The sequence below is a fragment of the Pristiophorus japonicus genome, chromosome 10 (genome assembly GCF_044704955.1).
Source record: "Pristiophorus japonicus isolate sPriJap1 chromosome 10, sPriJap1.hap1, whole genome shotgun sequence".
Taxonomy (NCBI): domain Eukaryota; kingdom Metazoa; phylum Chordata; class Chondrichthyes; family Pristiophoridae; genus Pristiophorus; species Pristiophorus japonicus.
The window spans coordinates 53,911,820-53,924,417 of record NC_091986.1 but is presented as its reverse complement, the minus strand read 5'-3'; the positions used below and the strand labels follow the sequence as shown (position 1 = coordinate 53,924,417).

At 45.3% G+C, this 12,598-nt stretch overlaps 1 protein-coding gene across 1 annotated transcript in view; it reads right to left on the bottom strand.

The window, feature by feature from the left end:
• myo16 (myosin XVI) overlaps positions 1 to 12,598 on the bottom strand; it is a 1,091,439-nt gene that overhangs the window by 824,605 nt on the left and 254,236 nt on the right. The window contains exon 6 of the mRNA XM_070891428.1: positions 10,003 to 10,128. Coding sequence (XP_070747529.1) covers positions 10,003 to 10,128 — 126 coding nt within the window. The remainder of the gene's footprint in view (positions 1 to 10,002; positions 10,129 to 12,598) is intronic.

Sequence of the window (12,598 nt, the reverse complement as noted above, 5' to 3'; positions counted from 1 at the left end):
TGCCGACTTGGACCTATCATGTCACCTCTTTCCAAATGCGCTGCTATGACATCCTTAATAATTGATTCCATCATTTTACCCACTACTGAGGTCAGGCTGACCGGTCTATAATTCCCTGTTTTCTCTCTCCCTCCTTTTTTAAAAAGTGGGGTTACATTGGCTGCCCTCCACTCAATAGGAACTGATCCAGAGTCAATGGAATGTTGGAAAATGACTGTCAATGCATCCACTATTTCCAAGGCCACCTCCTTAAGTACTCTGGGATGCAGTCCATCAGGCCCTGGGGATTTATCAGCCTTCAATCCCATCAATTTCCCCAACACAATTTCCCAACTAATAAGGATTTCCCTCAGTTCCTCCTCCTTACTAGACCCTCTGACCCCTTTTATATCCGGAAGGTTGTTTGTGTCCTCCTTCGTGAATACCGAACCAAAGTACTTGTTCAATTGGTCTGCCAGTTCTTTGTTCCCCGTTATGACTTCCCCTAATTCTGACTGCAGGGGACCTACGTTTATCTTTACTAACCTTTTTCTCTTTACATATCTATCGAAACTTTTGCAATCCGTCTTAATGTTCCCTGCAAAGTTCTTCTCGTACTCCATTTTCCTTGCCCTAATCAAACCCTTTGTCCTCCTCTGCTGAGTTCTAAATTTCTCAAGTCCCCGGGTTCGCTGCTATTTCTGGCCAATTTGTATGCCACTTCCTTGGCTTTAATACTATCCCTGATTTCCCTTGATAGCCACGGTTGAGCCACCTTCCCTTTTTTATTTTTACGCCAGACAGGAATGTACAATTCTTGTGGTTCATCCATGCGGTCTCTAAATGTCTGCCATTGCCCATCCACAGTCAACCCCTTAAGTATCATTCGCCAATCTATCCTAGCCAATTCACGCCTCATACCTTCAAAGTTACCCTTCTTTAAGTTCTGGACCATGGTCTCTGAATTAACTGTTTCATTCTCCATCCCAATGCAGAATTCCACCATATTATGGTCACTCTTTCCCAAGGGGCCTCGCACAACGAGATTGCTAATTAATCCTCTCTCATTACACAACACCCAGTCTAAGATGGCCTCCCCCCTAGTTGGTTCCTCGACATATTGGTCTTGAAAACCATCCCTTATGCACTCCAGGAAATCCTCCTCCACCGTATTGCTTCCAGTTTGGTTAGCCCAATCTATGTGCATATTAAAGTCACCCATTATAACTGCTACACCTTTATTGCATGCACCCCTAATTTCCTGTTTGATGCCCTCCCCAACATCATTACTACTGTTTGGAGGTCTGTACACAACTCCCACTAACGTGTTTTGCCCTTTGGTGTTCTGCAGCTCTACCCAAATAGATTCCACATCATCCAAGCTAATGTCCTTCCTAACTATTGCATTAATCTCCTCTTTAACCAGCAATGCTATCCCACCTCCTTTTCCTTTTATTCTATCCTTCCTGAATGTTGAATACCCCTGGATGTTGAGTTCCCAGCCCTGATCATTCTGGAGCCACGTCTCTGTGATCCCAATATCATATCATATTTGTTAACATCTATTTGCACAGTTAATTCATCCACCTTATTACGGATACTCCTTGCATTAAGACACAAAGCTTTTTGGCTTGTTTTTTTAACACCCTTTGTACTTTTAGAATTTTGCTGTACAGTGGCCCTTTTTGTTCTTTGCCTTGTGTTTCTCTACCCTCCACTTTTCCTCATCTCCTTTCTGTCTTTTGCTTTTGTCTCCTTTTTGTTTCCCTGTGTCTCCCTGCATTGGTTCCCATCCCCCTGCCATATTAGTTTCACTCCTCCCCAACAGCACTAGCAAACACTCCCCCTGGGACATTGGTTCCGAACCTGCCCAGGTGCAGACCGTCCGGTTTGTACTGTCCCACCTCCCCCAGAACCGGTTCCAATGCCCCAGGAATTTGAATCCCTCCCTGCTGCACCACTGCTCAAGCCACGTATTCATCTGCGCTATCCTGCGATTCCTACTCTGACTAGCACGTGGCACTGGAAGCAATCCCGAGATTACTACTTTTGAGGTCCTACTTTTTAATTTAGCTCCTAGCTCCTTAAATTCATTTCGTAGGACCTCATCCCTTTTTTTACCTATGTCATTGGTACCAATGTGCACCACGACAACTGGCTGTTCTCCCTCCCTTTTTAGAATGTCCTGCACCCGCTCCGAGACATCCTTGACCCTTGCACCAGTAGGTTGAGTAGGTTGGGCCTATACTGCTTGGAGTTTAGAAGAATTGAGGTGATCTTATTGAAACATAAGATTCTGAGGGGGCTTGACAGGGTTGATGCATGTTTCCCCTCATGAGGGAATCTAGAACTAGGGGGCATAGTTTCAGAATAAGTGGTCGCCCATTTAAAACAGAAATGAGGACGAATTTCTTCTCTCAGAGCGTCGTTAATCTTTGGAATTCCCTATCCCAAAGAGCTGTGAAGGCTGGGTCTTTGAATATATTTAAGGTGGAGATAGACAGATTTTTGAATGATAAAGGAGTCAAGGGTTATGGGGAGTGGGCGGGAAAATGAAGTTGAGGTCATGATCTTATTGAATGGCGGAGCAGGCTCGCGGGGCCAGATGGCCTACTCCTGTTCCTATTTCTTATGTTCTTATGTTAACTGAGGTGGGTCATCTATTTAAATATTATAATGAAGCCTCTTTAACATCCATTTTTTATTTAACTTTAGCTGGTCGGGTTTTGCATACCTTGTGAAACCCATCAGCTAATGCAAGGCGAGGACTGCTCCATCCAGTATGTAAGTGCCTTTAAGGGTCCCTGTCTAACACATGCCCCGCAATCAGAAACCCCACCATGGGGCTTCCGATCACCCCACCCCCCAGGCCTCCGATTTCAGACCCCAGGTCTCCCAGGCCTCCCTCCCGCTCTTGATCCTCACCCCATGCTGCTCCTCCGACCCTCAATCCTTTCAGACTCTCTCTCCCCCTCCTCTGGTCGGCCCACGACCGTGATATTCTGGACCCCCTTCTACTCCTCTGCCTGGCTCACAATGTTCTGGAGACACCCGCCCCGCTGCGTGCTGGTCCCGGCCAGCGATCGCGATGTTCTCGGCCCCGCCCTGTTCCTCCAGCCAGCCCGTCGTGTTCTGAAGACCCCCCGCCCTCTGTGCTGCTTGCAGCCTGTGATCGGTAATACACCCTTCAGCCCCCCCCCCCAATCTTTTCGGACTCCACCCCTAGCCCCCCCTCCTCACTGCTTCTCCGGGCCACCCTCGATCTTATCCCCACCTCTGCTCCACCAGCAGCTCCCGGTCCCTCCGGGACCTGCGGGAAATCCGTTATTCCGGGTTTCCAGACGCCTTGCAGCCTCGCCCCACAACCCGCCTTCCCCATTAAAATTCAGCCGAAAGAGAGGGAAGGAATTTTGGGGAGTGATAAAAGGAATAATATGAAAAGTTTAAAAATTTCACTTCTTTTATTTTTTAAATCTCCAACTGTAATTGAAATCTGAAAGAATGGAACTCCACACTTGTAATAGTTAATTTCAAGCAGTAATTACGCCTTATCACGCTTTAAAAAAATTATTTGCACTGGATAGACAAGCCCCAACTTTTTCAAGCGATTTTAATGGCTACAAGTACTGCAACTTCACACCCTTCCATGTATTTCAATGCCGAGTCTCTCATTGAGATAGCACAGCTTCTGGAGGAGCAGGGAAACTCGGACAGCAACTTCATTATTTCCGCGTTTAAAGGTGCATGTGCGGTCGTCGGAGGTTGCTGTCCGATTTGTTCTTTAATAACAGTGAACTGATAGCCTCACCATTACTTTTATTGCAAAATCCGGGCAATTGTGTCTCAGGAGAATTTGAAGTAGATTTTATCTTTATCAGGAAGTTCCAATATGCATTCCTGGTGTGAAACATTCTCCTCAAGGAACACTAAATATGAAAATGCACCTCTGAATTTTAATTAAATTATGTTTGTATTAATAATGTAAAATTAAGTATCATTTTAAGAAAGCATTTGTATTTATGTGGCACCTTTCAACATCCTCAGAACATCCCACAATGTTTTACATCCAATGAATTACTTTTGAAATGCAGTCGCTGTTTTGTGAAAACACAGCAGTCAATCTGAGCACAGCAACGTCCCACAAATAACAATGAGATGTATGACCAGATATTCTGTGTGCATTTTTGGTGATGTTAGTTGAGGGATAAATGTTGGCCAGGATACCAGGAGAACTCCCCTGGTCTTCTTTGAATAGATCTATAGTATTACAATGTATCCCTCAGCAGGCATAAGCTGGGATCTTTTAATAACACATCCAAAAGACAGCACTTCCTACATTACAACAGTGACTACACTTGAAGAAATACTTCATTGGCTGAAACGCCCTTTGGGAGGTCCGGTGGTCGCACTATATAAATGCAAATCTTTCTTTCTTTTCCATCAATGCAGTACTGTACTGCATGAGCAAAATAAAGACAATCATTTCATTGTGACAATGATTCACTATATTGCAGGATTAGCATTTAATGCTTTTGGTTCCGTATCAGTTAGCAATGTTTTTAGAATGCACAATTTGATGCACATAATCTAAAATGCACTTCCCAATAATCAACTGAAGATAATCACCCAATAAATTTACAACAATTACAAATCATTAGTTCTTTATTGCAGCCATTATCAGGCATCAATAAAAGAAGCATGTTGGCTAATGATTCGTCAAATGTTGCTAATAATGCATGGAATGTTGCTAATGATACATGGAATGTTAACTGACGATTTCTGGAATGTTGGCTAATGATTCATGGAATGTTGTTAATGATTCATGAAATCTTGCTAATGATGCATGGAAGCTAGCCACCACATGGAGCAGCGCAAGTGGTCCTGAGAGGGAGACAAAATCAAAGTGTGACGTCACCGGGATCCAGGTAGCAGATTGGTTCCATATGTCGGAATGAGGATGGGATCCAGGCACGAGATCGGGACCCAGGAGCGAGGTCGGGACCCAGGAGGGAGGTCGGGGCCCAGGAGCGGGGATCCCAGGAGCGAGGTCAGAACCCAGGAGCAAGTTCGGGTCCCAGGAGTGAGGTCGGGAGGAGCAGCGAGGTCGAATAAGGTCTGGAGGAGTGACCCAGCAGTGAGGTCGGGAGGAGCGGGGCCCGGGAGATGCGCAGCAAGGTCAGGACCCAGGAGCGAGGTCGGGCGGAGCAGCGAGGTCAAGCTCTGGGGAGGTGTGATTGGCAGAGAAGGGGTAGGGTAAACCAACTCCAACGGTACCGTCATCCTGACGAAATGCTTAGAACATGGCCTTGTCATAGCCAACATCTTGTTCCGTCAGAGAGACAAATACAAGGTTTAATGGCAACACCGTCGCTCCAAGCATTGGCATCTGCTAGACTACATCATCGTCCGAGCGAGGGACTGCAAGGATGTGCGTGTCAGCTGCACCATGACAGGAGCTGACGACTGCTGGACAGACAGCCCTTATATATGGCCTTTTTCGATCTTACAAAGGCCTTTGACACTGTCAACCGTGATGGTCTATGGTGTGTTCTCCTCCGTTTCGATGCCCCCAACAGTTTGTCAACATCCTTCGCCTCCCTCACGATGACATGCAGGCCGTGATCCTTACCAACGGATCCGTTACAGACCCAATCCACGTCCGGACCGGGGCCAAACAGGGCTGCGTTATCGCTCCAACCCTCTTCTCAATCTTCCTCGCCGCCACGCTCCAGCTCACAATCAGCAAGCTCCCCGCTGGAGTGGAATTAAACTACAGACCCAGTGGGAAGCTGTTTAACCTACGCCACCTCCAGGCCAGGTCCAAGATCACCCCAACCTCTGTCATTGAGCTGCAGTATGCGGACGATGCCTGTGTCTGTGCACATTCAGAGGCTGAACTCCATAATATAGTTAATGTATTCACTGAGGCATATGAAAGCATGGGCTTTACGCTTAACATCCGTAAGACAAATGTCTTTCACCAGCCTGCCATCGCTGCACAGCACTGCCTTCCAATCATCAAGATCCACGGCGCGGCCCTGAACAACGTGGTCCATTTCCCATATCTCGGGACCCTCTTATCAACAAAGGCAGACATTGATGCGGAGATTCAGCATTGCCTCCAGTGTGCCAGCGCAGCCTTCGGCCGCCTGCGGAAAAAAGTGTTTGACGACCAGGCCCTCAAATCTACCACCAAACTCATGGTCTACAGGGCTGTATTAATACCCGCCCTCCTGTGTGGATCTGAGGCATGGACGGTGTATAGAAGGCACCTCAAGTCGCTGGAGATATATCACCAACGATGTCTCCGCAAGATCCTGCAAATCCCCTGGGAGGACAGGCGTACCAACATCAATGTCCTCGTCTAGGCTAACATCCCCAGTATTGAAGCACTGACCACACTCGATCAGCTTCGCTGGGCAGGCCACATAGTTCGCATGCCAGATACGAGACTCCCTAAGCAAATGCTTTATGCGGAGCTCCTTCATGGTAAACGAGCCAAAGGAGGACAGCGGAAACGTTACAAAGACATCCTCAAAGCCTCCCTGGTAAAGTGAGACATTACCACTGTCACCTGGGAGACCCTGGACGAAGATCGCCCGAGGTGGAGAAAGTGCATCCAGGAGGGCATTGACCTCTTCGAGTCTCAACGCAGAGAGTATGAAGAGGTCCTGCGCAGGCAGCGGAAGGAATGTGCGGCAAACCAGCTCCACCGACCCCTTCCCTCGACGAATGTCTGTCCCACCTGTAACAGTGTCTGTGGCTCTCGTATTGGACTGTTCAGCCATATTAGAACTCACTTTGGGAGTGGAAGCAAGTCCTCCTCGATTCCGAGGGACTGCCTATGATGATGAAGTTTCCAGCATTGAGCTCAGTAGCGTGCAGGTTGCTGGAAAGCGGCAAAGAAGGGATTTTCACCAACAAAAAGGTCTAAATTCTTCATGTATTCGAGTCAGCATCCACCTTGTCAAGCCCCCTCATAATCTTATACATTTTGATATGATTACCTCTCATTCTTCTGAATTCCAATTTTTAATATTTTCATCCTCATAGAATCATAGAAAATAGGTGCAGGAGTAGGCCATTCGGCCTTTCGAGCCTGCACCACCATTCAAGAAGATCATAGCTGATCATTCACCTCAGTACCCGTTTCCTTCTTTCTCTCCATACTCCTTGATCCCTTTAGACGTAAGGGCCATATCTAACTCCCTCTTGAATATATCTAACGAACTGGCATCAAGAACTCTCTGTGGTAGAGAATTCCACAGGTTAACAACTCTCTGAGTGAAGAAGTTTCTCCTCATCTCGGTCCTAAATGGCTTACCCCTTATCCTTAGACTGTGATCCCTGGTTCTGGACTTCCCCAACATCGGGAACGTTCTTCCTGCACCTAACTTGCCCAGTCCCGTCAGAATTTTATATGTTTCTATGAGATCCCCTCTCATTCTTCTAAACTCCAGTGAGTATTCAAATTCCTCCATGGCCTCGCCCCTCACTATGTCTGTAATCTTTTCCAGCCCTACAATCCTCCAAAAACTCTGCGTTCTTTCAAATCTGGCAGCTTGTGCATCCCTCACATCCTTCGCACCACCATTGGCAGATGTGATTCAGCCCTCTCGGCACTAAGCTCTGGAATTCCCTTCCTAAACCATTTTGCCTCTACGCCTCTCTCTCCTCATTTAAGAAGCTGCTTAAAACCTACCTCTTTGATCAAGAGTTTGGTCACCTATCCTAATGTCTGCTTCTTTGGCTCAGTGTCAATGTTTTAACCTGATTACATTCCTATGAAGTGCCGTGGGACATTTTACTACATTAAAGGCACTAGTTGTAGTATTAGTAACATTCAATAGAGAATTGGATTTATACTTGAAAAGGAAACATTTGCAGGGCTATGAGGAAAGAGCAGGGGAGAGGGACTGATTATATTTAACATAGACATAGAAACATAGAAAATAGGTGCAGGAGTAGGCCATTCGGCCCTTCGAGCCTGCAGCACCATTCAATAAGATCATGGCTGATCATTCCCTCAGTACCCCTTTCCTGCTTTCTCTCCATACCCCTTGATCCCCTTAGATGTAAGGGCCATATTTAACTCCCTCTTGAATATATCCAATAAACTGGCATCAACAACTCTCTGCTGGCAGGGAATTCCACAGGTTAACAACTCTCTGAGTGAAGAAGTTTCTCCTCATCTCAGTCCTAAATGGCCACCCCTTGTCCTTAGACTGTGTCCCCTGGTTCTGGACTTCCCCAACATCGGGAACATTCTAACTGCATCTAACCCGTCCCGTCAGAATCTCATATGTTTCTATTGAGATACCCTCTCATCCTTCTAAACTCCAATGTATAAAGACCCAGTTGATCCAGTCTCTTCTCATATGACAGTCCAGCCACCCCTGGAATCAGTCTGGTGAACCTTTGCTGCACTCCCTCAATAGCAAGAACGTCCTTCCTCAGATTAGGAGACCAAAACTGAACACAATATTCCAGATGAGGCATCACCAACGCTCTGTACAACTGCAGTAAGACCTCCCTACTCCTGTACTCAAATCCCCTAGCTATGAAGGCTAACATACCATTTGCCTTCTTCATTGCCTGCTGTACCTGTATGCCAACTTTCAATGACTGATGAACCATGACACCCAGGTCTCGTTGCACCTCCCCTTTTCTTAATTTGCCGCCATTCAGATAATATTCTAAGTTCGCGTTTTTGCCCCCAAAGTGGATAACCTCACATTTATCCACATTATACTGCATCTGCCATGCATTTGCCCACTCACCTAACCTGTCCAAGTCACCTTGCAGCCTCTTAACGTCCCACTCACAGCTCACACTGCCACCCAGTTTAGTGTCATCTGCAAACTTGGAGATATTACACTCAATTCCTTCATCTAAATCATTGATGTATATTGTAAAGAGCTGGGGTCCCAACACTGAGGCCTGCGGCACTCCGCTAGTCACTGCCTGCCATTCTGAAAAGGATCAGTTTATCCCGAATCTCTGCCAAACATTTCTCTATCCACGTCAGTATATTACCCCCAATACCATGTGCTTTGATTTTGCACACCAATCTCTTGTGTGGGACCTTGTCAAAAGCCTTTTGAAAGTTCAAATACACCACATCCACTGGCTCTCCCTTGTCCACTCTACTAGTTACATCCTCAAAAAATTCCAGAAGATTTGTCAAGCATGATTTCCCCTTCATAAATCCATGCTGACTTGGACCGATCCTGTCACTGCTTTCCAAATGCGCTGCTATTTCATCTTTAATTATTGATTCCAACATTTTCCCCACTACTGACGTCAGGCTAACTGGTCTATAATTACCCGCTTTCTCTCTCCCTCCCTTTTTTTAAAGTGGTGTTACATTATCTGCCCTCCAGTCCATAGGAACTGATCCAGAGTCAATAGACTGTTGGAAAATGACCACCAATGCATCCACTATTTCTAGGGCCACTTCCTTAAGTACTCTGGGATGCAGACTATCGGCCTTCAGTCCCGTCAATTTCCCCAACACAATTTCCCGCCTAATAAGGATATCCTTCAGTTTCTCCTTCTCACTCGACCCTCTGTCCCCTAGTACTTCCGGAAGGTTTTTCGTGTCTTCGTTCGTGAAGACAGAACCAAAGTATTTATTCAATTGGTCTACCATTTCTTTGTTCTCCATGATAAATTCACCTGAATCCGACTCCAAGGGACCTACATTTGTCTTCACTAATCTTTTTCTCTTCACATATCTATAGAAGCTTTTGCAGTCAGTTTTTATGTTCCCGACAAGCTTCTTCTCGTATTCTATTTTCCCCTCTTAATTAATTATGATTTAAAATGGATGAACTTAACAAAAGATTACAGCTGTGTGGCTTGTATATTTATTTTGACTGTTGCCCTAAAAACCTTACTCTGCACCAAAAAAAGTGAGCAGTTTTACTGAGGATCAGACTTTTTCCCCATTCAATCACAAATCTCCATTCGTAAATCTTTCTTGTGAGAGAGTGAAATAAGAGAGTTAAGACTTTTAATTACCTGTCCATACTTTGCAGCTAGGTGAAGTGGTGTCCAGTAGCAGTTATCAGGAACATCAGGGTCAGCTCTGTTCTCCAGGAGTAGAGTGGAGACATCATTATAGCCACTAGCACATGCCATGTGTAGCTGCAAACAGAAGCAAAATGAATATGTTGATTGGCAAAATATGAAAACCAAATGGATAACTATAGAGCCTTAAATAAATGCAACACATTGGCACATAATTACTGTGAGGAGAATGCCAAGGACTGGACCACTAATGAAATAAATTAACTAAAATCAGGTCTTCCTTAGAGAAAACACCATTTTACTTATTTTTAGATTAGGTTTAGATTATCACATGTATGTATGTATGTGTGACATGTTTAGTTAATTTGATGATTTCAAAGCTGAGAATAGAACTTTGGAAAATAAAATGGTCAACAATATTGGCAAACAATGATGTCGAACAGCAATGGGAAACATGTTCAATAAAGTCTAGGAAAAATATACTTTGCTAAAAAACAAGTACAAACTAAACACGAATGAATGAAGACATATGGGAAAAATTGAGAGGCAGGAAAGAGACACACTATGGGCTAGAAATTGTGCAGCGCCACGTCTGGGGTGAAATCTTTTGCGGGAGCGCAAAAGTTTAGGCAGGCGCTACCCAATTCCAGCGGACACAAACTTCCAGTTTAACGCTCCAGGAGGGAAGTAGGGCTCTAAATCAAGCACTGTTACTTCCCTAAACGAGGCAAGAGGGGCGATAGCGGCAGAGCGCTGCACAATGTCCCATGCAGCACTGCCGCATTCACAGGCTCCTTCCTGCCCTTAAAGGGAAGGACCACTGTGCAGGGACTTGCAAGGTAATGATTCAACTGGTCGGCGACGGAACCTGCAATCTGCGACGATCAGCCCCAAACACTCTAACAGAGTGCAGGGCTGATTAATTGCAGCATTGGAAAATTTCTAATATGAGCGGAGAAGGGTGAAATTTATTTTTGGCCTACCTGACCACCAATGTCTTTAATTACCGCTCCCCAAGTGGCCGGCCGACCTCACAATGCCACCTGCATTATTGACGCCGAGCAATGCTGCAGGGGGTGCAAGCGAATTTAGGATCCAGGGCGGTAATGGGGCGCTGAGCACCGAGAGCGTTGCAGGAGATCGTGATGTTAAGGTTTACCACTGTCGCTAATCTGCAAGGGAAGTTCGTTTTTACGCCAAGGGAAGTTCGTTTTTAGAGGTAATTTTGCCACGCCCAGTCGGAAAGCAGTTAGCGTCCCATTATCGCCCCCTCCTGGAGGCGTTAACAGGAGGCACAAAGGAGGCCAATTTCTCCACCTAAGTACCTGGAAAGCAGGGGGAACACGACAAGGGGGAATACAAAGAAATTAGGAGAGAGGTCAATAAAACAATTAGGAAAGCAAAAAGAACAATGAATTTCAATTATCAACAATAACAACAACTTGCATTTATATAGCGCCTTTAACGTAGTGAAACGTCCCGAGGTGCTTCACAGGAGTATTATGAGATAAAATTTTTTACATTGAACCGAATAAGTAGAAATTAACGCAGATGACCAAAAGCTTGGTCAAAGAGTTTTAAGGAGCGTCTTGAAGGAGAAAAGAGAGGTAGAGTTTAGGCAGGGAGTTCCAGAGCTTGGGGCCTAAGCATGGCCACCAATGGTTGAGTGATTATAAGCAGGGATGCTCAAGAGGGCAGAATTAGAGGAGCGCTGACATCTCGGGGGATTGTGGGGCTTGAGGAGATAGGGAGGGGCAAGGCCATGGAGGGATTTGAAAATAAGGATAAGAATTTTGGAATCGAGGCATTGCTTAACCACAAGCTAATGTAAGTTAGTGAGCACAGGGGTGATGGGTGAACGGGACTTGGTGCGAGTTAGGACATGGGCAGACGAGTTTTGGATCACTTCTAGCTTAGATAGAATGTGGGAGCCCAGCCAGGAGTGTGTTGGAATAGTCAAGTCTAGAGTTAACAAAGGCATGGATGAGGGCTTCCGCAGCAGATCAGCTGAGGCAAGGGCGGAGACGAGCGATGTTATGGAGGTGGAAATAGGCGGTCTTAGTTATGCTGCGGATATGTGGTCGTAAGCTCATTTCAGGGTTAAATATGACATCAAGGTTGCGAACAGTTTGATTCAGCCTTAAACAGACGTTGGGGAGAGCAATGGAGTCAATAGCTAGGGAACGGAGTTTGTGGTGGAAATGTAAAAGAAAATAGTAAAATATTCTACAGGTACATAAATAAAAAAAGGAAAATCGGGATGGAACAGGGCTATGAACAGATAGACAGGATAAAATCACAGAAAAATGGCAGAAATATTAAATATGTATTTATCAGGCAGACAGATCATGTGGACATGACATTGGAAGATGAGATTAGATATGATATAAACGCATTTAAAATTAAAAATGGAGAAATATTCAATAAACTAATCAAATTCAAAGAAGATCCCCTGGTCCAGTTTGATTGCATCCATGCATTTTAAAATAATCTAGAGAAGAGTGACCAGTGGAACTATTGCACATATTTAATAATTCATCAGAAAAAGATGTAGTGGCAGAGGACTAGCGGATAGCTAACGTTATAC